We start from the raw sequence: 21,529 nt of genomic DNA, 5'->3' as shown, positions 1-21,529 counted from the left end.
AATCTTGAAGAATATATCTATGATCTTTATCAATATGAAGATCATATGGTGAACTTATTAAGTACATGATTGATGAAAAAGATGAAGAAAAAAAATGTAAAAGAGGAAAAAACTATACTAATAAAAAGAAAGAATGAGAAAATGAGAATGATCATTGAACATAGATAGTTGTTATTTATAGTTTGTGTAAACCATAAGAATAATTAAAAAAATAATTGAAGAGACATATTATTTAAGTAGGGAATGTAAATAGATGGAGGTTTTGTTGTAACTTATTAGGTATAATTAGAATAATAAATATGAATGAATTTTTTAATTAATAAACAAATTATTTAATAAAAAGAAATAAAAAAAATAAAAAAAAAGGAAAAAAAGAAATTGAAATGGAGGCCATAGAGAGGTGCCACATCAGCTCCTCTATGGTCCTCATTTATATATATATATTGATTTGTCTGATTATTGCTTTCCTTTTCAGACAATTTTTAATTTTAACTTTTCATTTGTCATGATTAAGATCATTAAATTCAAAAAGTATGTTTATATATTCAAAACTTAAATTTCATATATATTTAGTTTAAAACTATAAGATTCAGGGGCGGACCCATATGGTGTCCGCCGGGTGCTCGAGCACCCATTAACTTCGTTACGAAATATATATATCTATGTAGAAATTGATAGGTATTTGTATAAAATTAACATAGAGCACCTAATGAATAAATCATATAGTTGGCCCAATGGTTCTAGGATGGGTATAAGATTCAAAAGTCTTATTTTATTTTTTTAAATTTCATATCAAATTAAAATCAGACAATTAAATTAAAAAAAAAGTACTCTAAGCATTGTCACATACTTTGAGATAGAGTGAGTAATATTCTATTATAATTTTTTAGTTTTCCACTCAATATCCGATATTCACATGGAGCTCAACTAATCGAAAGTCACACTGCTTAGGGCTTCACCCGGTAAAATAGTTCTCTACCAGAAAAAAAAAATCATTATAAAATTTAAATTTGAAACCGCTAATTAAAAGAGAAACAAACTCATCTATCTTTTGCCGAATAATATTCTGTTCAAACCAAACAACATGGATAAGTCCTGGTTGTTAAAATAGACCTTTTTACACAAAATTCAGAACCCAAGTGCCCTTCTTTTGAGGGATATGTACTAATCACCATCTCCCAATAACCACAAACACTAGAGTTAGCCTAGTGTAATTTAAAGAAGTGGACAACTTTGTCAAAATTCAAAATTGTACAAAATCTTGCAAACCCCACTTTGTCTTCCAAGTAATTCAGTCACAAAAATGGAGTCTTGGTCATATTGACATGTTATCACCAATTTTTTTAATTTTTTTTTTGCCCTGTTTTGTATAACCAAGAAATGAAAAAGGGATAGTAGCTATGGAGAAATTTCTACCTTTTTTCCTTCTTTGCATTTTATTTTTTCTTCGAAAAGTTAATGGACAAGGAGATATGATAACTACCACTAAATTTATCAAAGACGGTGAAACTATTGTTTCTTCTGATGGAACATTTGAGTTGGGTTTTTTCAGTCCTGGAAATACTTCTACGAATCGTTATGTTGGAATTTGGTACAAGAAAATTTCTGTTATTACTCCTGTTTGGGTTGCTAATAGGTTGGTTCCACTTACTAACAAAACCGGGGTTTTGAAAGTTATTCAATCTGGCAGTGTTGCTCTTCGTGATGTTACAAATTCAACAATTTGGTCTACAAATTCATCGAAATCCGTGCAAAACCCCGTTGCGCAGTTGCTGGACACAGGGAATTTTGTGTTGAGGGATGCTAATGATTTGAATCCAGAGAATTTCCTCTGGCAGAGTTTTGATTACCCTACTGATACATTAATTGCGAATATGAAACTTGGAAGGGATTTAGTTACTGGATTTGAGAGGTATCTTAGTTCATGGAAAAGCAGTGATGATCCTGCTCCAGGGGATTATACTTATCATTGTGATCCAACGGGTTATCCACAAGACGTTATGCGAAAAGGAGCTGATGTGATTTATAGAGCAGGGCCATGGAATGGTTTAAGGTGGAGTGGTGCACCTAATATGGTGAACAATTCAATCACTTCATTTGGTTTGGTTATGAACAATAAGGAGATTTATTATAAATATGAACTTGTGAACAAATCCGTTGTTTCAGCTCTAGTAGTAAAGCCTAATGGGAACACCATGCGTTTGATTTGGATCACGAAGACTCAAGGTTGGGTTAATTACCATTCTGCTGATGCAGATGACTGTGACACTTACAAATTATGTGGTGCCTATGGGACTTGTAACATTTTGAGTGATCCTTTGTGTCATTGTTTAGATAAATTCGAGCCAAAGCATCAGGATGATTGGAATAGGGCTGATTGGACCAGTGGTTGTGTCCGGAAAACCCCATTGAATTGTACTGGAGATGGATTTATTATGTATTCTGGTGTTAAACTGCCTGATACGCGAACTTCTTGGTTCAATGAGACCATGAGTTTAGATGAATGCAGGGCGTTTTGCTTGAGAAATTGTTCGTGTATGGGTTATACTAATCTGGATATACGCAATGGAGGAAGTGGGTGCTTGATATGGATTGACGAGTTGATTGACATCAGACAGCTATCTCAATCAGGACAGAATATCTACATTAGGATGTCTGCTTCAGAAATAGGTAATATGCAATTTACTGAGGTTTTCTTTATTATACAATGCTTGTTATCAAGAATGATGTATCGAATAGTTCAATTCTGTAAGGCTGACTGACGAACGAAGAGTAATGCATTTACAAGGAATAAACATCCTCAAGCGATGGACCCTTTTGTGTAGAATAAGACTTATAAGACCATCTTGTTCTCTAATAGAATAATTTGTACAGGATTTAAAAAGTTTATCGGAGATTCTAATTCACACAACTACCTAAAGAAACTTTTGGATGGAAAACGTTGCAGGTTCTGCTGGATCAAGTTCAAAGGGAGAGAAGTCTGTCATACTTGCAGTAGCTTTGCCACTATTGTTTGCGTTGATTCTTCTAGGTGTAGGTGTTGGCCTGATTCTTTATAAACGGAGAAGGAGAGAGGATCCAGTGGTTACGACAAGGGGTAAGTGAACATAACAGGTTTTATCTGTTGAAAAGCCGGAAGTAGCTAATGGTTGTTAGTTCTATGTACCCCTAGTACTTCTTTTCAAGCTCGTCGTTTGAACAAAGTCTACTTGGTTGTTCAAATTGCAGGGAGATATAGTGGTCACAACAACAAGAATGATAACAGTAATCAAAGTCACCATGAAGATTTTGAGCTACCACTTCTTGATTTCCTTACATTAATCAATGCTACTGACAATTTTTCAATTGCGAACAAGATTGGAGAGGGTGGCTTTGGACAAGTTTACAAGGTAGAAAGCACATTGAAACCTTAAATCGATATAACTTTTTTGGTTGAAATGAAAGTAAGTTCTACTTTTACAGGGCGTGTTAGAAGGGGGGCAAGAAGTAGCAGTGAAGCGGCTATCAGAAACATCAAAGCAAGGAATTCACGAGTTCAAGAATGAAGTTAACTGCATTGCTAAACTTCAGCATCGAAATCTTGTAAAGCTTCTGGGATGCTGCGTTCAAGGAGAAGAAAAGATGTTGGTCTACGAATACTTGCGGAACAAGAGCCTTGACATATATATATTTGGTTAGTCTTTCACATCCATTGTGTAGCCATTTCTTTCAAGTGAACTTCTGATGTGATTTCACTGAGCTTAGTTTCATGTTTAGGAGAAATCATAATAAGTTGAAAACATTTGGCAGATGAAGAAAGGAGTACATTACTTGATTGGCCAAAGCGCTTCAACATTATCAATGGAATTGCTCGTGGACTGATGTACCTGCATCAAGATTCGAGGCTCAGAATCATCCACAGAGACTTGAAAGCTAGCAATGTCTTACTTGATACTGATATGAACCCAAAGATATCAGATTTTGGGATGGCTAGAAGTTTTGGAGGAGATGAGACAGGAGCCAATACACGTCGTGTTGTTGGAACATAGTAAGATTTAATAGTTATGCACATTCACACATTCATAAAAATAGTTTTAACTTGCTTTGTCCCGAGTAGAATCTCCTCTGCCCCATATAAGATTAAACCCACCTCACTCCGTTGCTATCTCTAAATATATAATCCTGTCATTTCTTTATTGCAGTGGTTACATGTCTCCAGAATATGCAGTCGATGGGATATTCTCAGTGAAATCAGATGTCTTTAGCTTTGGAGTATTAGTACTAGAGATTGTGAGCGGAAAGAAGAACAGACGATTCGTTCATCCAGACCACCACCTCAACCTTCTTGGACATGTAAGTACTGTGTCCTAACTCATATGTGTAAAAGGACTTGACTCAAAAGTATCTGTTAATGAGTTCAAGAGTAGTATATAAACTATTGACACTGTCAGTGTATATAACTTAAATCGTTTGTTAACTGATGGATCATTATATGCAGACATATATGCTACATAAAGAAGGAAGATCGTTAGAACTTGTCGATCCAAAACTGGCGGACACATGTAATATATCAGAAGTACAAAGATCAATCCATGTAGGTTTATTATGTGTTCAACAAAATCCAGAGGACAGGCCAAGTATGTCAACTGTGATTATGATGCTGACCAATGAAGGCATTTTGCCCTCAGCTAAACATCCTGGCTTCTTTACTGAAAGGAAAATTGGTGAAGTTGATCAATTTTCTTGGAGTACACAAACACCAAGTTCTATAAATGAAGTTACCATCACATTGTTGGATGCTCGATAAGAAGAATGTCGAGTGATTTCTCAAATGATCACTCAACTAATAGTTACATTCTCAGAAAATCACCTTCTTTGTTAAACGAACATTGAAGTGTGATTTATTGAGATGACAACTATTACTTAAGTAACCATCTTAGAAATCAACCAGAAGAATGTCATAGTTGGTTCCATCTTTCATCATTTCTTAGAATTGTATTAAAATCATCTCCTCTTTTCTATTTTATTTAGTTAGAAAATTTTGTATTGTAACAACATACACAGTGTGATCCCATTTGTATTCTTTTGTAGTAATATGTTTGTCTACATTTTACGTTAGGTTTCGAGTTCAAATTTCACTACTTTGTTCCTCATCCCTACATTTGATCACTTTTTGCTTTCATTAGGCCTTTTCATCTAAAATTACACTATCTTTAGTAGAAAGGTCTTGATTTTTATCCCTTGACCCAAAAAAGAGCGTCAACTTGATTGAGATATTTTAGGTCATATTCAAAAGTTAAGGGGTATATCTAGACTTTCTGAATTAGAAAATTTGACACGTCTGTCTACTTGTACGCTCTACTAGCAACTATAATAAAAACAATTTGCTAACGTCAAATGTAAGAATGAAATAAAAATTCAAAGTAAAGACAAAATTAACAACTCGTAGGAAAATCTAGCAAGGACAATAAATTTGTGTGAATCTAATTTTGTTTGTCATGGTGACGTTAGTCTCACGTCCTAAAAGAAATACAAGTACAATAAATAATTTGATATCCATAAAGAAAACACATAATTTTTTTAAAATAAAAAATAAACAACTAGCTACAAAACTTCCTTGTTAATTATATTCCTTTTTTGAAAAAAATACCAGATAATATTTTAAAATAAGTTGAGACAAAAAGAAAAAGGAAAAGTGTGATAGGATGGTGGACTCTATAGACATGTGTGTCTTTTTCTATTGTCGTTATCCATTAATTTCTTAATTGAGCAAAGTTTTATTTTATTTGTATTGATAATATGTTATTTAACATATATTAAAAAAAAAATGGCCAATGACGTTCCATTTTTTATTTTTCTTCTCTAAGTGTTGCTTCAACAAAGAAGCCAACTTCATGAACTAAATTTTGTTCAATAGACATGTCTTCAAATTCACACATTGAGTAACCACATTAGATTTTTTCTTAATTAATTAAAAATATATCTAGTTTCGCTTATCTAACTCACCAAACACGTAGAAAATCATGATAACTCAGTTAATTGAATTTCCTACTTTCACGTTGTTGTTGTGTTCATTTTCATCCATCATCATTCATTTTAGATGAAGCTTAACTCTGAAGAACCAGGTGTTAAGTGTGTATACCTTGTAAACAGGTCCAAAGCCCCCCCTCTCCAATCTGTCTGTCAATTGAAAAGTTGTTGGTAGCCTTTGCAAGTCATATAAAATGCTTCTTCTATAGAAAAAACTAAAAAATGCTTATCAACTAGCTCCGAAAAAAGTGACTTGGGTCTAACTAGTCATAATTTGGCTTATGAATTCAGACCAACTTCACTCAAAAAAGTAGCTTCCCAATCTACTATAATTTGTTAGTTACGGTCTATGTATGGTACGAGTTGGCAGTAGATAGTATCATAGTTAGTATAGGCACAAAACTACAGTATGCTTTATTCAGAGTGCCTGCAACCTTAAATTCCTTTGCTATCTTTAGGCAATCTATCAAAATAAATTGAGGAGCAACAAGAAAAGAAAAAAAGTGATTTTTTTTAGACGTACTAGTTGACCACACAACATTGTTAGTTCCATCAACAAGGACAAGTCGAGACTTCATTATTTTCAAAACACCTGATCCACTCCTCATTGGCAACCCACACCACAGTTCTATCAGATACATTCTTATACCAGATACCCACATAACGATTTTTCGAATTACCTGGACTGAAGAACCCCATTTCAAATATTCCACTAGGTGAAGTAAAATTATAATCACCATCTTTTAGAAAATGAGTTGTAGTTATTGTATCTGTAGCACCAAAGCTTTGATGAATCAAATACAGACACAGCAACAAGAATAAATAGACACTTTCCCTTAGTAATGCCTTCATGATTTTTAATGAGTACTTTTATTAGGCCACTTGAGGTTCCAATCATATACCTAACCTCAACTAGTGTTCATGGAATATTAATCTTGGTGAAGCCATCAAATGGTATAATTGGAGATATGCACAAATAGAATTTTTTCGTGTCTCGTGCAAATTGACCTTATTTTAAAACGTTTTGCAAAAAATTGCAATTAGCATAACTTAGCAAATTCAAATTTCAAAGTTAACAGAACTTGTCTTGTAACAAATTCTGACACGTTGTCAGGATATAAAAAAGAAAAGAAAAACTGGACAATTATGTAAAAAATTTGCCAACATGTTTTTCACTTTAAAATTGGTTTAAAGAACTCCAAGTTTGATATTCAAATTTTTAATGCTAATTTCAACAATTTTCATTGGATAGATTCAACCTAAAACTTCAAAGCTAAGTAGATACACTTGGTCTTATTTTTAAAAGCTCAACAAAAACCATTAATAGTATTCTCTGATTTTTTTCAACTAAATCAATTCAAAGAAATGGGGTTAGATAATATAAATTACACTAACAGTGTAAAGCAAATTACACATGTAGAATAGCAATTATTAGGAAATATACCATTAGAATTGCATTTAAGTGTATAGTTTGTCCACCAAATAGATTTATTTTTAATTTTTGCTCCTAGTAATCTAACTTGTGCCTAGAGGTCGCGGTGTTCAAAAGGGATTCAACATTTACTATATAAACATATCAATTCTAATCATGTGTAAATATTGTAATTTTTCGCCTAACGCCTAAGGGCATTCGGATGAACCCCTCGATCCTACCTAGCTACGCCCTGCTCTCGAATTAATATCGCTTCATCTGATAATGTATGTTAACGTCTTATAGATATTTTAATTAAGGTTTAACCCATCGATAGTCCCTTAAACTTGACATAAAGTTTCACTTAGACACCTTAACAGGTCAGTGTTCATATTAGACACTTCATGTAGGAAATTCTTCAGTCATTTTAGCACTTTTTGCTTACATGGCTTAGCGAATGTAATACACTCGTTGACTGCGCGTGAAAAACATATTTAGTTGACTTTTAAATTTTTTTTCTTCTTCTTTCCCACCTTCAGTCACCATTTTTGAAATTCAAACATCCAACTATGGTGAATCAAAATAGTTACCATAAGCAACTGAAAAATGATGAAAATTGTTTTAGAAATTTAGAAATATACCTATTTTAAGATTTACTTAGTAAATTAGTCATGAGATTTTTTTCCAAAAGAATTAAATATTTACATAGAAATAATTCCTTTTTTCTTTAATATGTTCATATATTTTTGCAGAAGAAAATCACCTTTGGAGTTTTGGGGTGGGGTGGGGGTGGGGGGACGAGGTGTGTACAAATATTTGTGCAAAATGGGTGGGGTGTTTGGAGAAGAAGGCTGTTGGGATATTGGCTTAATTTTTTAAAGAAGTTATTTGAACAAAAATTCACATGTCATTAATTTATTGGTTATTTTTTATTTTTATTTAAAATTTATTAGGTTGACTTTTTGACACATGATAAATGTCGTCATTTAATTTGTCACTTTACACGTCATTCGCTAGTGTAATACGCATACCTTATATATTTTTATCGATCGGAAAAATGGTATCAAAATGACACAGCAATATCATACATGAGGTGTCTAAAATAAACATCGTACAGTTAAGGTGTCTAGCTGAAATTTCGTGGCAAGTTTAAGGTTAAGCCTTTAATTAATATTGACTCTAGTTACTATGTTGTTCACATGAACGTTGATCAGACATTCACGTGCTGTTATATTAATTTATATATATAGGTGCCTCCAGCATATAATACTACTACTTTCGACGTAGTTCAAATGTTCAACTTGTTATTAAAACAACTTCAAAGTTTGAAACTTTAATTAAACTACATTAAACTCCATATCATTGTGTCCTATAGTCAGGTCATTAACTACATAAATCTATATGGAGATACATGTTTCAATTATTTGTTGATCTTTCTGATCTTCAATGTGGAAGAACAAACAGAAGAAATATTAATTAGATCTCATAGCATGAATGCATTACAAAGGAATGATTTTTACTTGTTATTGTTATTGTACTTTTGTTCTATCCATCAAACTTTTGGTGCTACAGATAGTACTATAACGACGACTCAGTTTCTCAAAGATGGTGATAAAATTGCTTCACATAGTGGAAGCTTTGAAATGGGGTTCTTTAGTCCAGGTGATTCGGAGAATCGCTATGTTGGTGTATGGTACAAGAACATATCTGTTAGAACAGTGGTGTGGGTAGCTAACAGAGAAGCTCCTTTGACCGGTGAATCAGGTATCTTGAAAGTCATTGAGCCAGGAATTCTTGTCCTTGTCAATGGTGCTGATAATGTTGTGTGGTCAACTAATACCTCTAGATCTGTGCAGAATCCCGTTGCACAATTGCTGGATTCGGGGAATCTTGTTGTGAAACAAGCTAGTGATGATAATTTCCTTTGGCAGAGTTTTGATCACCCGACTGATACACTATTACCAGGCATGAAGCTCGGTTGGAACTTTGTAACTGGCCGAGAGGTGTACTTGTCATCGTGGAAGAGCGAGGAGGATCCAGCTCCTGGTGATTATACATATCATTGTGATCCTTCTGGATATCCACAGAACATCCTGAAGAAGGGTTCAGATGTTGTGTATCGGTCTGGACCGTGGAATGGTCTTCATTTTAGTGGGGCAATAAGCTCAAGAGACAGTCCTTTGTATACATTTGGGATATTCTCAAGTAACACAGAGGTGTATTTTGGATTTAATTTCACCTCTTCGGTTATCACAAGGTTGACACTAAATCCGAATGGTGCATTACAGCGTTGGACTTGGGGTGACCGTGGACAGAATTGGATCCCTTACCTCTCAATACCAACAGACAACTGCGACGTTTACAAACTGTGTGGCGCATATGGTAGCTGCAACAGTCAAAATTCTCCTGTATGTGGATGCTTAGACAAATTTGTGCCAAAACATATTGAAGATTGGCAAAAGGCAGACTGGTCAAGTGGCTGTGTTAGGAGGATTGAACTAAACTGCCTCCAGGGAGACATATTTTTAAAGTATTCGCATATGAAATTGCCAGACACGCAAAATTCCTTGTCCAACTTGACTATGACACTAGAAGAATGCAAGACTATATGCTCTAGAAATTGCTCTTGTATGGCTTACTCAAATATTGACATACGCAATGGAGGAAGTGGGTGCTTATTGTGGTTCAGTGATCTGCTTGACATTCGACAGCTATCTAAAGAGGGACAAGATATCTATATAAGAATAGCTGCCTCTGAATTAGGTATCTTTATTACTGAAACAGTTAACAATGATTTGTGATTTGTAACTTGAATATATATGTATAGCTAAGAACTAAAACTTTAGTAGAATAAAAGGTTACTACTTAGATTGAGGTGTTGAATTTTAAAGCTAAATCTATCAGCATTATGAGTTATTGCATCTGTATCAACGTAGAGACAGTCAAATTTATTGATTACTTTGTTGGAATGGACCTTGCAGATAGTCTGAAGAAGTCAGATGGTGAAAAAGGAACAGGACTATACTGGATTCTTCCATTATCCGTTGGTTTAGTTCTGGTTTTCCTTAGCATATTGCTGATATGCCACAGGAGAAGGAAGAAGGCTATAAAGCGTAAAACGAAAGGTAAGCTGGATAGGTCACTTTTTTTGCCTGATCATTGAGCAAAATACAGGAAATGAAATTCAATTAGAAGTGAAGACGGTTTTTGCTGCTTTAACATAATTCACTCAATTTCCTTTTAGCTGCAGAAAAATCAAGATACAGCGGAAATATCAAGCAGGATTACAACAGTGGTAGTTGCACTGAAGAATTTGAGATACCACTGTTTGACTTATCTACCATAACTAAGGCTACTGATAACTTTTCAGTAAACAGAAAGATTGGAGAGGGGGGCTTTGGTCCTGTTTATAAGGTAAACGCACTTGTTTCATGGGCAATTTTGTACAAAAAATATACCAGCTTATGACTAACAGAAGCTTCCTGGTCCTCCAGAGCAAAGCCTTCATCTTTAGAAGGTGAAATGTAATGAATTAAGTATATGCTGGAGTGTTTTTTGACCTAAACTATACATAACTGATTCTCATAATTTCTCCAGTCCTTTTTAGTGGGAAGCATAGCTTACTTTGTACCTTATTCTTTCAAGTTAGATATTTATATCTTTTTTTGAGAAAAAAGATATAAAATATATCGGAAACAATGTCTCTACCTTCAAAAGATACGGGTAACGCTGTGTACACACCAGTTACCACCCTCCCCAGATCCCACTTATGGAATTACTATGTAGTCGTTGTTGTACAATATCTAAAATATTTAACTTTGATGTTTAGGGAATACTTGAAAAAGGACGAGAAATAGCTGTCAAGCGGCTGTCTAAAACATCCACACAAGGAGAAGATGAGTTCAAGAACGAAGTGGTATATATTGCCAAACTTCAGCACAGAAATCTTGTGAAGATTCTTGGATGCTGCATTGAAGGAGAAGAAAAAATGTTGATCTATGAGTATTTGCCAAACGGAAGTCTTGATTCATTTATATTTGGTAATAAATTCCCTTACAAATACTCTGTATACTGAATTATCTTCTCCCAGTTTCGAATCCCACGTCAAATAAGAAAAAAACATGTAAGGAGGGTGTTGGGCTTTGTGGAGGCTTGTGAGCCGGCCCGACCCATTACTGAAACCCTAGGTTAACTATTTGGTTTTCCTATAAATATGATCCTTGTATTTGTAATTCTAAAGTAGCACAAGTGAAATAAAAATCCTCCTGTTACAGTCGTGGAGTAGGGAAACCGAACCACGTTAAATTCTTGTGTGTCCCGTTTGTGTTCCGTTTCTCTTTTCTCTAGATTATTTGTGTGTGTTGTGTGTTTAATTCCCAACAATTGGTATCAGAGCGAGGTTTCAACAACACTGTAACACAAATTGTGAGAAATTGTCACCTAGGGTTCTTGTGTGAAGAACTGTGTGCAGGAAGGAGTGTGCCGCCGCCGTTCGCAAGCTACAGCCGTGCAAGACGCCGTTAAGGGAATTGCCGAAGGTGTGTGCGATTTTTTTTGTGGTGCAATATTTCTGACGAAATTACCAAGATCTGAAATTAGTTGTACCGAGTATCTCATTTAGTCCTTTGAGATGACAGAAGATGGGAAGTTCCGAATTGAGAAGTTCGATGGTACAGATTTCAGTTGGTGGAAGATGCAGATTGAAGATTTGCTGGTTCAGAAAGATTTGGACGTAGTGTTGGGTGACAAGCAAGGAAAATTGTCTGATGCAGAGTGGGCAGTTTTGGATCGGAAAGCTATGTCAGTTATCCGACTCTCGTTGACCAAGAATGTTGCGTTCAACATTCTTAAGGAGAAGACAGCGAAAGGCATCTTGGAAGCCTTGTCTAACATGTACGAGAAGCCATCTGCAGCAAACAAAATTTTTCTGATTAGAGAGTTGGTGAACACAAAGATGAAGGAAGGCAGTTCAGTTACCGAGCACATCAACTCATTGAATTCGATCTTAGCCAGACTTTTGTCAGTTGGCATTAAGTTCGATGATGAAGTTCAAGCTTTACTACTGTTATCATCATTGCCTGACAGTTGGTCCGGAACGGTTACAGCAGTTGCCAGTTCAGTGGGACCTAATGGATTCACCTTTGAGAAGATTCGTGATCTCGTTCTTGGCGAGGATGTCAGAAGAAGGAGTTCTGGAGAATCATCAGGTGATATGCTAAACGTCGTCAGAGGCAGAGGAAATAACAGAGGTAGTGGGAGCAGGAACCGAAGAAGGAGTCAGTCAAAGGCTCGGGATGGCTCAGGTGTAACATGTTGGAACTGCAAGGAGGTGGGGCATTTCAGGAATCAATGCCAGAAAGACAAACAAGTCAACATTGCAGAAGACAGCGTCAACGAGGATTTGTTTATCTGTTGCGCGGAGAGCAATGTGGATTCCTGGGTCATGGATTCTGGTGCTTCTTTTCACGCTACCCACAGCAGTGAAGCATTGCAGAATCTGGTTATTGGAGACTTTGGAAAGGTAAGGCTTGCAGACGATAGAGCTCTTGATGTTACGGGCATGGGTGACATGGTGCTGAAGACGCCAGTCGGTTTCTGGACCTTGAAGGATGTCAGAGTTGTTCCAAGCTTGACGAAAAGTTTGATTTCTGTTAGGCAGTTGGATGAACAGGGACATCATGTGAAGTTCGGAAATGGGCAGTGGAAGGTCGTGAGGGGCAATCTTGTCATGGCTCGTGGAACAAAAAGAGGATCGTTGTATATTGTCGGATTACCGTCTGAGGGAGTGACCGTCCCAGTTCAGAAGAAAAACAAAGTCCGGTTCACAGAATCTCGTGGGCAGAAGAAGGTTGTCTTTGCAAGAAAGAAACCCAGAGCCACAGGTCAGATTCAGGATGAACGAGCAAGGAAAGGTTCAGGAAGACCAGTCAGAGGCGTTTGTGGCAGTGGGAGCACCGGCCGTGCTTCAGCCAAGGCTCCTAGAAGACAGTGGGTCAAGAGAACCAGTATTCCAGCTGTTGATACGTCTCCAGAAAATTTCTTGCTGAGTATGGAGAGTGTTTGTTCTCAGGGAGTTCTAGGATCCGGCAGTTCGTGTCTCAAGTGGGAGCCGGTAGGGACCGAGGACGAGTCAAGGGCAGTTTCAGCCGTGACTGATGTGTTGAAGCTTCGGGGAGCTTCAACGGGCCTTTCAGTTGACTGATGAGAAGGCCGCTGTAGCAGGAGAGAGTTGAAAAAGATTACTAGACATACAAGTGTTCTAAGTGGATGACAGTTGAAATTCTTCAAGCCTCCAAGTGGGAGATTGTTGGGCTTTGTGGAGGCTTGTGAGCCGGCCCGACCCATTACTGAAACCCTAGGTTAACTATTTGGTTTTCCTATAAATATGATCCTTGTATTTGTAATTCTAAAGTAGCACAAGTGAAATAAAAATCCTCCTGTTACAGTCGTGGAGTAGGGAAACCGAACCACGTTAAATTCTTGTGTGTCCCGTTTGTGTTCCGTTTCTCTTTTCTCTAGATTATTTGTGTGTGTTGTGTGTTTAATTCCCAACAGAGGGAACTAAGATCTCAGCTATATTAGAGCTTAATAATAATGTATACAGTAGCCCAAATTGATCTTTACATTCAATGAGGAAATGGACTGATATAGTTTGATGTTTTAGAACTACTTTCTATCTATAGCTTAATGAACCAATAAAACTTGGCAGGTGGCAGACAAAACAGGATATTAGACTGGCCTGAGCGATTTCACATTATCAATGGGATTGCTCGGGGACTCTTATATCTGCATCAAGATTCTCAACTGAGGATAATTCATAGAGACCTGAAAGCTAATAACATCTTGCTAGACAATGATATGAATGCAAAGATATCAGACTTTGGTATAGCGAGATGTTATGAAGAGGATGATAATGAAGCCATGACAAACCGAGTTATTGGAACATAGTAAGAATCTATTACTGGGTAGTTGGAAATGCTTGAGATAGTTATGTTTTCCAGCATTAGTAACTATATTTTGTGTACATTTTCTGCAGCGGATACCTTTCACCAGAATATGCGCTATATGGGCTATACTCCGTAAAATCAGATGTTTATAGCTTTGGTATCTTAGTACTGGAAATTGTGAGTGGAAAAAGTAATAGACGATACTCTCCTTCAAACCTTAACCATAGTCTAATCGGACATGTAAGATTTTTTTATGTATTTTTCTTATTTATCCATTGGTGTTAGCAACTAACAAGTATCTTGTAAGGCTATTGATGCTAATAAGTTTGTAAAATCTACAGGCATGGGAACTCAACAACGAAGGTAGGTCAATAGAACTACTTGATGAACATGTTGGTGATTCTTGTTCTACACCTCAAGAAGTGGTACGATCAATCGGTGTTGGTCTATTATGTGTCCAAGAACGTCCAGATGATCGTCCAAGTATGTCTTCCGTGGTTCTAATGTTAAACAATGAAGGTACACTGCCTCAGGCTAAACTACCAGCTTTTTACATGGAAGGAGATGCATCAGATACTGAATTACTTTCTACCCAATTTGCACATAGTACAACGGATGACACCCCGTTAGAAATTAGATGAAAAACAGAGAACACTAGTTCACTTGTTTGAAACTAAATGCATTCTAACAAATTATAGTTAACCCTTCCTCTCAGAATATATATTCGAAATTTTATCCACACATAACATCTTCTTTTTTTCGAATGACATACATTTACACCTTTTAGCATTTCTTAATGCGTTGCAAGCGATGTTACTGGAGATCTATCACTAGCTAAGTTTTAGGTTTTTGCATAGCATTTGTTTGGAGACCGAAAAATAAGAAACCTCTAAAATAAAGCGGACTAAGAAAAGCAATAGGAATCCAGCAAAAAGTTAGTAAATAGAAAATTTTACTATAAAAAATACAAGACAACATAAATTTTGACAGAATCTGCAGGTCATCCATGGTAAGACAACATGCGAATAAGTAAAAAAAAAGCAAACAAGCTACTTGAGAAAATAAAAAAGAGACGATAGAGGAGTTTGTTCGATGAAAAAGTGTTGTTGGTTTGTCGTAATCTCAGATCAACTGGCTCTAAATCTGATCGAAAAGGGAAAACTTCTTGTACATGACGACATTTATTCAGTTTCACCTCGTTAAAGCTCTTGTCTTGCAGCTTGTAAAAGTAAACTTTATAGTAATCCTTCATCAAAGCAATGTCTGCATTATAAATCCCAGAAGGACTTGGAAAATTTGTCACCTCCTTTATACTTTCAATGCCTACTTCCTTTTTCAACTCCCAAACACAATTCTCATTCTCGAAAACCCAAACTCCTATCCCTCGTGGTGATAAACAGGTAAACCCAAGCTTCCCATTATACTCCACGAGTTGGTTATATCGATAATCTTCATAATCAAAAGCTTGATTTGGAAGTGAAAATCTAGGGAAAGCCTCTTCCCCATTATAATCTAGAGCCATTACTTGATCATCGCGTAGTTTGAAATAAACCAAACCAGTTGCATGAACTGCTGGAGCAAACATGTCAAAGCACAATAATTCAGGGACTAACAAATCCTTTTCTTGCTTCCACTTCCAATTCTCTGAATCAAAAACTTCACGACGATAGTAATCCTTTCCTAATACTCTATAATGATGATAACAAGTTCGAGGTGATGACAACCTTATGATCTTGAAATGCAGGGGATTCGATTTCAACACAATGACGGCAACTTTAACAGTTTCAAAACGTACTCTAGGATTCGGTAGTTTTATCCATTGTTTAGTACTTGCCTTACAAATATAATATCTATATCTATTTCCAATTCTTCTAACACAACAGAGTATGCCCTGTTTTGTGGAGGCAACTATCTTCATGTCAAAATCTCCGCAATTCATTGCTGTGCTATCGTTAATAGGAAGATGGAACGGGGTTTTATTATCCCCCGAACACCCATCCATCGATACAAATTCTGTAACATGCTTGTTATTTGAGAGAGTTTGGAGAAAATATCCAGAAATATTTTGAGTTCTTTGACAGAATTGTGGCATGAAATTCGATTCGAAAACTATATCATGACATTCTTTATTAACGGCCTTGCATGCATCTAGTGTTTTAAAAGATGTTCGAGTTAATATTTCAAATATTATTTCAGAAGGCAGCGGAGAAGTAGAAGAAGCCATTGTATGCATGGAAATAGGAGGAAAAAAATAATTCTAAGGTGTATTTATAGAAGCTTGAGATAAAGAGCATTCCAAAATTGAGTAGGAAAAGGAGGTAAAGATTTACACAAATTCAATAAGAATTAGGAAATAAATTATTAGTTTTTTCCATTTTTAATTCCTGAATGATTAGGAGTAGTATAAATTTAATTATTAGGGTAGCAAAATCTTGTAAAAAAAAATTACAGTAATAAGTTTATTTTATGGTAATATCACAAATACGTTAAATTAGATTATATTAATAAATATTTTAAACATAAAATTTAGATATTCAAAAACTATACTAAAAGTACTATAAATTGTAATTTCTTGCATATCAATATGATGAAAAAATACACAGTAAAAGTAAATACAAAATGTTAGTTAAAGTTCTGATAGGTTGACTCTAAAAAAAATCATGACAATTAAAAGTGGACAGAGGGAGTATATATTTCTCTACTCCTTGTCTTTTCCTCTGTTTTTCTCACATAAAAAGTTGGATTCACAAAATTTAAGATTATGGTATCATTATTTTTCTTAGAAAATATTAACAAAATTTTATTTTAATCAATTAAATCTTAGTCTTTAACTTTTATCTATGTCATATGTCTCACATTCAAGCAAGAATTTTTTTTTTTAGACACGAATCCTCCTTAAATTTAATTATTAGGGTAACAAAATCTTGTAAATACGTAATATACATTTCTCTGCTCTTTGTTTTTGTCCTCTTAGTTTTTCTCACATAAAAAATTGGATCCACAAAATTTAAGATGAAAGAATATAAGCTAATTACACTCAATGATTATAGTTTGCTAATTACAATATTTATGTAATTCTTTTAAGAGTTTGATGCAATGTAATTGATAGAAATTTGAGGGAAATATTGGCAAATCATAAATGTATTTTAAAAGAATCCTATTTAAAAATAAATAAACAGAGAGGAGAATGCTTATACACGGACAAAGTAGCAACATCATATAATATATTATTATAAGCATGAAGCTCTAAAGTGTAAAGTTGAATTACTATTTTGCCCCTATACTAAATTAAAAAGTAATAAAATATCTAATTAATTAAATATTAAATATGCTTAACTCTAAAGTGAAAAGTTGAATTACCATTTTGACCTTGTACTAAATTGAAATTTAATTAATAACATTTAATTAGTTAATTTAAATATTAAATTGTCTCATTTTAATAATAAAAATATTAATAACTTTTGTACTTCCTTAGATTAATTTCTAATTAAAATATCTAATTTAATAATATTTATCATTTATTATCTATATGTATATTTAATTTAATCTCCGTCATATCATATAATAAGCATCATAATAATAATAATATAATAATAATAATAATATACTAAACGTGGAAGGAATATTAGGCAAAAATTAGATTACATTTTGTCCCTATATCATATAAAAATATTAATCGTCTAATAATTGTTAACTAAATATTAAATAGTAAATTTTAATTACTATAAGGGAGGATTAAACATTAAGCAATATCAAATTTATCAAATTCTTCCGGTTACAATTTATTTATGTTGATGGTTAATTAATATTAAATTGTTAGAAACAATTATTATCAAGAAGACAAAAAGACTTCTAATGATATTGTTCAATGAATTAAAGGTGAAGACTAAAGGTTACAAAATTAATTAGAAAACTAATAGGTCTCTTTTATTTTTTCCTTTCATCTCCCCTCACCTAAAATTTTCCTATTTAAAGTCACCTAAAAATGAAAATTAACTTATAAATCTCATCTGATCTTCTTACTAAAGTATGTTAATATGTCAGTTTTTGAAAGTTATTTTCATAATTGTTTTAAATGTTCTTTTATAATGTTTCTCTTCTTATTCATTTTAAGTTAAATATGTTCTCTATTTATATAAAGAAGTTTATGTTTAAATAATTAAATAGATGTTACTTATTTGGACATTATAAAATTATTGGTGTAGAACATGTACAATACTATATATGTACCATTTACAAATTATTGATTGTAGTACAAAATTTATATTAAATAGTTTAAAATAAACGTGCAACGCACGTTCTGAAGACTAGTTAAACTTAAAACGATAAAAAAAAATGACAGTTTCATAGCTCGCGATTCAATTTTATATATTATTGATTTAATCGATAACAAAATACTCATTAATCATATATACACTATATTTACAAAATAGAAATCATAGTAAGAATTAAAAGTACGAGACAAATTTTTACACACTAATCCATGTCTTCATTTGCTTTCATTTATGTCCTTTTTACACCATTATACCTTGCATTTTTCGATGGGGATATCAATATCCAGTGAGTGTTTAATCATGACAAACTAATTGAATCCTTGAAGGATATGCGTCTAGTAGTGGTGCATTTCTTCTAGCCAATTTGCAGAGAGTATAGTGACTGAGACCCCTATCACAATACTAGCTGCGCGATAAAAGATACTGTTTTACTGTTTATTACAAGCTTGCAATTGTAATAATCTTTTCTTCAAGTCTTTGAAGCAATGTAGTGAAAAAAAATTGTTCATGATTCTGCTTTTTTGGTGTATCAACTGTGGAAGATGGTCTTCATGAATAAGAGATAGTCCAAAGCACACATGTGTTGGTGGAAGGTAACAACAGTGCGTGTAGAGTGGATAAATTAATATTTCTTATCAATTGACCAATTTCATTAGTAATTTCTACTCATATATGCATGATCTAGAGAGCTTGAGAGAGATTTATATAATGAATGCAAAGAGTAAGCTGTTGCTAGTTCAATCTATTCTTAAATTGAATTTAAGGCCTTAAAATTTAGACATAATTCAATACACTTCCTGCAGATTTTGCTTTCTAATTTCTCAAAGAAAAAAATGGGAGGATTTTAATACAATCCTGAGAAATGATGACACTCACAATCAACAAGGATGGAGCCAAGTTGATGCAAGGGCTTCATCCAAACCCTTTTCGCCAAAAAATTACAAGTCTACAATTAATTGTTTATGTATATATAGTACTTATTGAATCGTCTTGACTTCGTGTGTTACTTCTTTCATATTTTGAAACCCTTGGTGAAAATCCTGACTCTGGTCAGTGGACATGCTTCTATCGAGCATTCAACTGCGTGATGGTAACTTCATTTATAGAACTTGGTGTTTGTGTACTCCAAGAAAATTGATCAATATCTTTAACTTTCCTTTCAGTGAAGAAACCGGGATGTTTAGGCAGTGGCAAAATGCCTTCATTGCTCAGCATCATAATCACAGTTGACATGTTTGGCCTGTCCTCTGGATTCTGTTGAACACATAACAATCCCACATGGACTGATCTTAGTACTTCTGATATATAGTATGAGTCTACGAGATATGGAACTACTAGTTCCAACGTCCGTTCTTCATTATGAAGCATCCATGCCTGCACAAAATGATCCCTCCATTAACAAAGAATTTAACTTCTACACACTAACTCTAGCATTGTAGTTTAACTTGTGGTAGTAGGTTAGATAATAAGCGCTTATAATAGAGATTTACATGTAATTTACTCCCTACACATAAAATTTAAATGCATTAACAAATACTTTTTCTGAGTCTTTTTACCGTTAGGAGTTACTGTACTTACATGTCCAAGAAGGTTGAGGTGGTGGTCTGGATGAACAAATCGTCGATTCTTCTTTCCACTCACAATCTCTAGTATTAGTACCCCAAAGCTAAAGACATCTGATTTCACTGAGAATATCCCCTCGACTGCATATTCCGGGGACATGTAACCACTGCAATAAAGAAACTACAGGATTATATAATGCAGCATGTGTTCATGACTACATATATAATCAAATATTAAATCTTACTATGTTCCAACAACACGGCGTGTATTGGCTCCTGTTTCATCTCCCCTGAAACTTCTAGCCATCCCAAAATCTGATATTTTTGGATTCATTTCAATATCAAGTAAGACGTTGCTAGCTTTCAAGTCTCTGTGGATGATTCTGAGCCTAGAATCTTGATGAAGATACATCAGTCCTCGAGCAATTCCATTGATAATATTGAAGCGCTTAGGCCAATCAAGTAATGCTCTCCTTTCTTCATCTGTCAAATGTTCTCAACGTATTACTAAAGGTTTCTATAACAACGAAACGAAGCTTTGTGAAATCACAATTGATTGCATTGAAAGAAATGGCCACTCAGTAGATGTGAAAGACTAACCAAATATATATAATTCCAGGCTTTTGTTTGGCAAGTACTCATACACCAACATCTTTTCTTCTCCTTGGATGCAGCATCCTAGAAGCTTTACAAGATTTCGATGCTGAAGTTTTGCAATGCACTTAACTTCATTCTTGAACTCGTGAAGTCCTTGCTCTGATGTTTCTGAAAGTCGCTTCACTGCTACTTCTTGTCCACCTTCTAATACACCCTGTAAAAGTAGCAGTCTTGTTAGAAATTTGATGGAGTGAATCGTCATTTTTTCCTTACTATTGCAATGAAGTTCTTGTTCAGGCAGCATCTACTTGCAAATTTTATTTCACAGCTTATCCCATGGTTGGTAATCTTTTCCAGCTGATATTCCTTTTCGTTGAATTTGAAACCTTTATTTTATAAAACATTTATCGGTCTTGAAACAAGGCTCTCAACTTAACACTCATTCTGCTCATCATACTAGCAAGCACTGGTGTATGTACGTAATAGGGCACCGATCGTTCCCTCTCTTCTCTTGGGCGGCGGCAGCCATGACAACCGATGTGGATCCTCTCGATTCACTTCCTTCTGGCGTTAAACTCCTTCTCAGGCATCTTCATGCCCTGATTCCCGAAAAATTATCAGACATAAATTACCCTACATGGAAAATCACCGTTCTTACAGCCCTTGAGGCCAATTACCTTCTCAAATACGTCGATGGAAGCACAGAACCGCCGCCGGCAGTCATCACCG

General features: G+C 34.7%; 4 protein-coding genes across 8 annotated transcripts in view; 2 read left to right on the top strand and 2 right to left on the bottom strand.

Moving 5' to 3' along the window:
- The first annotated feature begins 1,111 nt into the window (after nucleotides 1–1,111).
- Nucleotides 1,112–5,085, top strand: LOC107025883 (G-type lectin S-receptor-like serine/threonine-protein kinase At4g27290). 2 transcript variants are annotated; one of them, XM_015226659.2, is made up of 7 exons: nucleotides 1,112–2,670; nucleotides 2,948–3,097; nucleotides 3,229–3,389; nucleotides 3,463–3,673; nucleotides 3,790–4,027; nucleotides 4,182–4,332; nucleotides 4,478–5,085. In XM_015226659.2, the coding sequence occupies exons 1-7, from the start codon at nucleotides 1,401–1,403 to the stop codon at nucleotides 4,784–4,786; spliced, it is 2,490 nt and encodes an 829-aa protein (XP_015082145.1). In that variant the 5' UTR covers nucleotides 1,112–1,400; the 3' UTR covers nucleotides 4,787–5,085. The 2 variants fall into 2 exon arrangements, with proteins under 2 accessions (XP_015082145.1, XP_027774190.1); XM_027918389.1 differs by lacking the exons at nucleotides 1,112–2,670; nucleotides 2,948–3,097; nucleotides 3,229–3,389 and having other exon boundaries at nucleotides 3,532–3,673; nucleotides 3,757–4,027.
- Nucleotides 5,086–8,890: 3,805 nt separating this feature from the next.
- Nucleotides 8,891–15,095, top strand: LOC107025308 (G-type lectin S-receptor-like serine/threonine-protein kinase At4g27290). Its single transcript, XM_027918390.1, has 7 exons — nucleotides 8,891–10,183; nucleotides 10,402–10,545; nucleotides 10,665–10,834; nucleotides 11,250–11,460; nucleotides 14,130–14,367; nucleotides 14,457–14,607; nucleotides 14,709–15,095. Exons 1-7 carry the CDS (start codon nucleotides 8,911–8,913, stop codon nucleotides 15,006–15,008), a joined length of 2,487 nt encoding a protein of 828 aa, XP_027774191.1. The 5' UTR covers nucleotides 8,891–8,910; the 3' UTR covers nucleotides 15,009–15,095.
- A 161-nt stretch (nucleotides 15,096–15,256) lies between these two features.
- LOC107025307 lies at nucleotides 15,257–16,369 on the bottom strand. Its single transcript, XM_015226092.1, has 2 exons — nucleotides 15,563–16,369; nucleotides 15,257–15,271 (listed from the first exon to the last, which is right to left on the bottom strand). The coding sequence occupies exons 1-2, from the start codon at nucleotides 16,367–16,369 to the stop codon at nucleotides 15,257–15,259; spliced, it is 822 nt and encodes a 273-aa protein (XP_015081578.1).
- A 3,005-nt stretch (nucleotides 16,370–19,374) lies between these two features.
- The window catches only part of LOC107025882 (G-type lectin S-receptor-like serine/threonine-protein kinase At4g27290), an 11,453-nt gene continuing 9,298 nt past the window's right edge, over nucleotides 19,375–21,529 (bottom strand). For 2 of the 4 annotated variants that reach the window (XM_027918388.1, XM_027918387.1), the window contains 4 exons: nucleotides 20,804–21,014; nucleotides 20,449–20,686; nucleotides 20,220–20,370; nucleotides 19,375–20,015 (listed from right to left, as the gene is read on the bottom strand). In XM_027918388.1, coding sequence (XP_027774189.1) covers nucleotides 19,707–20,015; nucleotides 20,220–20,370; nucleotides 20,449–20,686; nucleotides 20,804–21,014 — 909 coding nt within the window. In that variant the 3' untranslated portion in view covers nucleotides 19,375–19,706. Of the gene's footprint in view, nucleotides 20,016–20,219; nucleotides 20,385–20,448; nucleotides 20,687–20,803; nucleotides 21,015–21,529 lie in introns of all 4 variants that reach the window. The other 2 variants (XM_015226657.2, XR_003579352.1) reach the window with 2 other exon arrangements.

The sequence above is a fragment of the Solanum pennellii genome, chromosome 7 (genome assembly GCF_001406875.1).
Source record: "Solanum pennellii chromosome 7, SPENNV200".
NCBI lineage: Eukaryota > Viridiplantae > Streptophyta > Magnoliopsida > Solanales > Solanaceae > Solanum > Solanum pennellii.
This window is presented reverse-complemented; position numbering and strand designations above follow the sequence as displayed.

Excerpts from the sequence above, each read along its gene's own strand:
- LOC107025883 (XM_015226659.2), top strand. The coding sequence starts at position 1,401 with ATGGAGAAATTTCTACCTTTTTTCCTTCTTTGCATTTTATTTTTTCTT. Across the intron at positions 2,671-2,947 it reads GATGTCTGCTTCAGAAATAG|GTTCTGCTGGATCAAGTTCA; the intron begins GTAATATGCAAT and ends AAAACGTTGCAG. Across the intron at positions 4,028-4,181 it reads CGTCGTGTTGTTGGAACATA|TGGTTACATGTCTCCAGAAT; the intron begins GTAAGATTTAAT and ends TCTTTATTGCAG.
- LOC107025308 (XM_027918390.1), top strand. The coding sequence starts at position 8,911 with ATGAATGCATTACAAAGGAATGATTTTTACTTGTTATTGTTATTGTAC. Across the intron at positions 10,546-10,664 it reads TATAAAGCGTAAAACGAAAG|CTGCAGAAAAATCAAGATAC; the intron begins GTAAGCTGGATA and ends ATTTCCTTTTAG. Across the intron at positions 14,368-14,456 it reads AACCGAGTTATTGGAACATA|CGGATACCTTTCACCAGAAT; the intron begins GTAAGAATCTAT and ends CATTTTCTGCAG.
- LOC107025307 (XM_015226092.1), bottom strand. The coding sequence starts at position 16,369 with ATGGATGGGTGTTCGGGGGATAATAAAACCCCGTTCCATCTTCCTATT.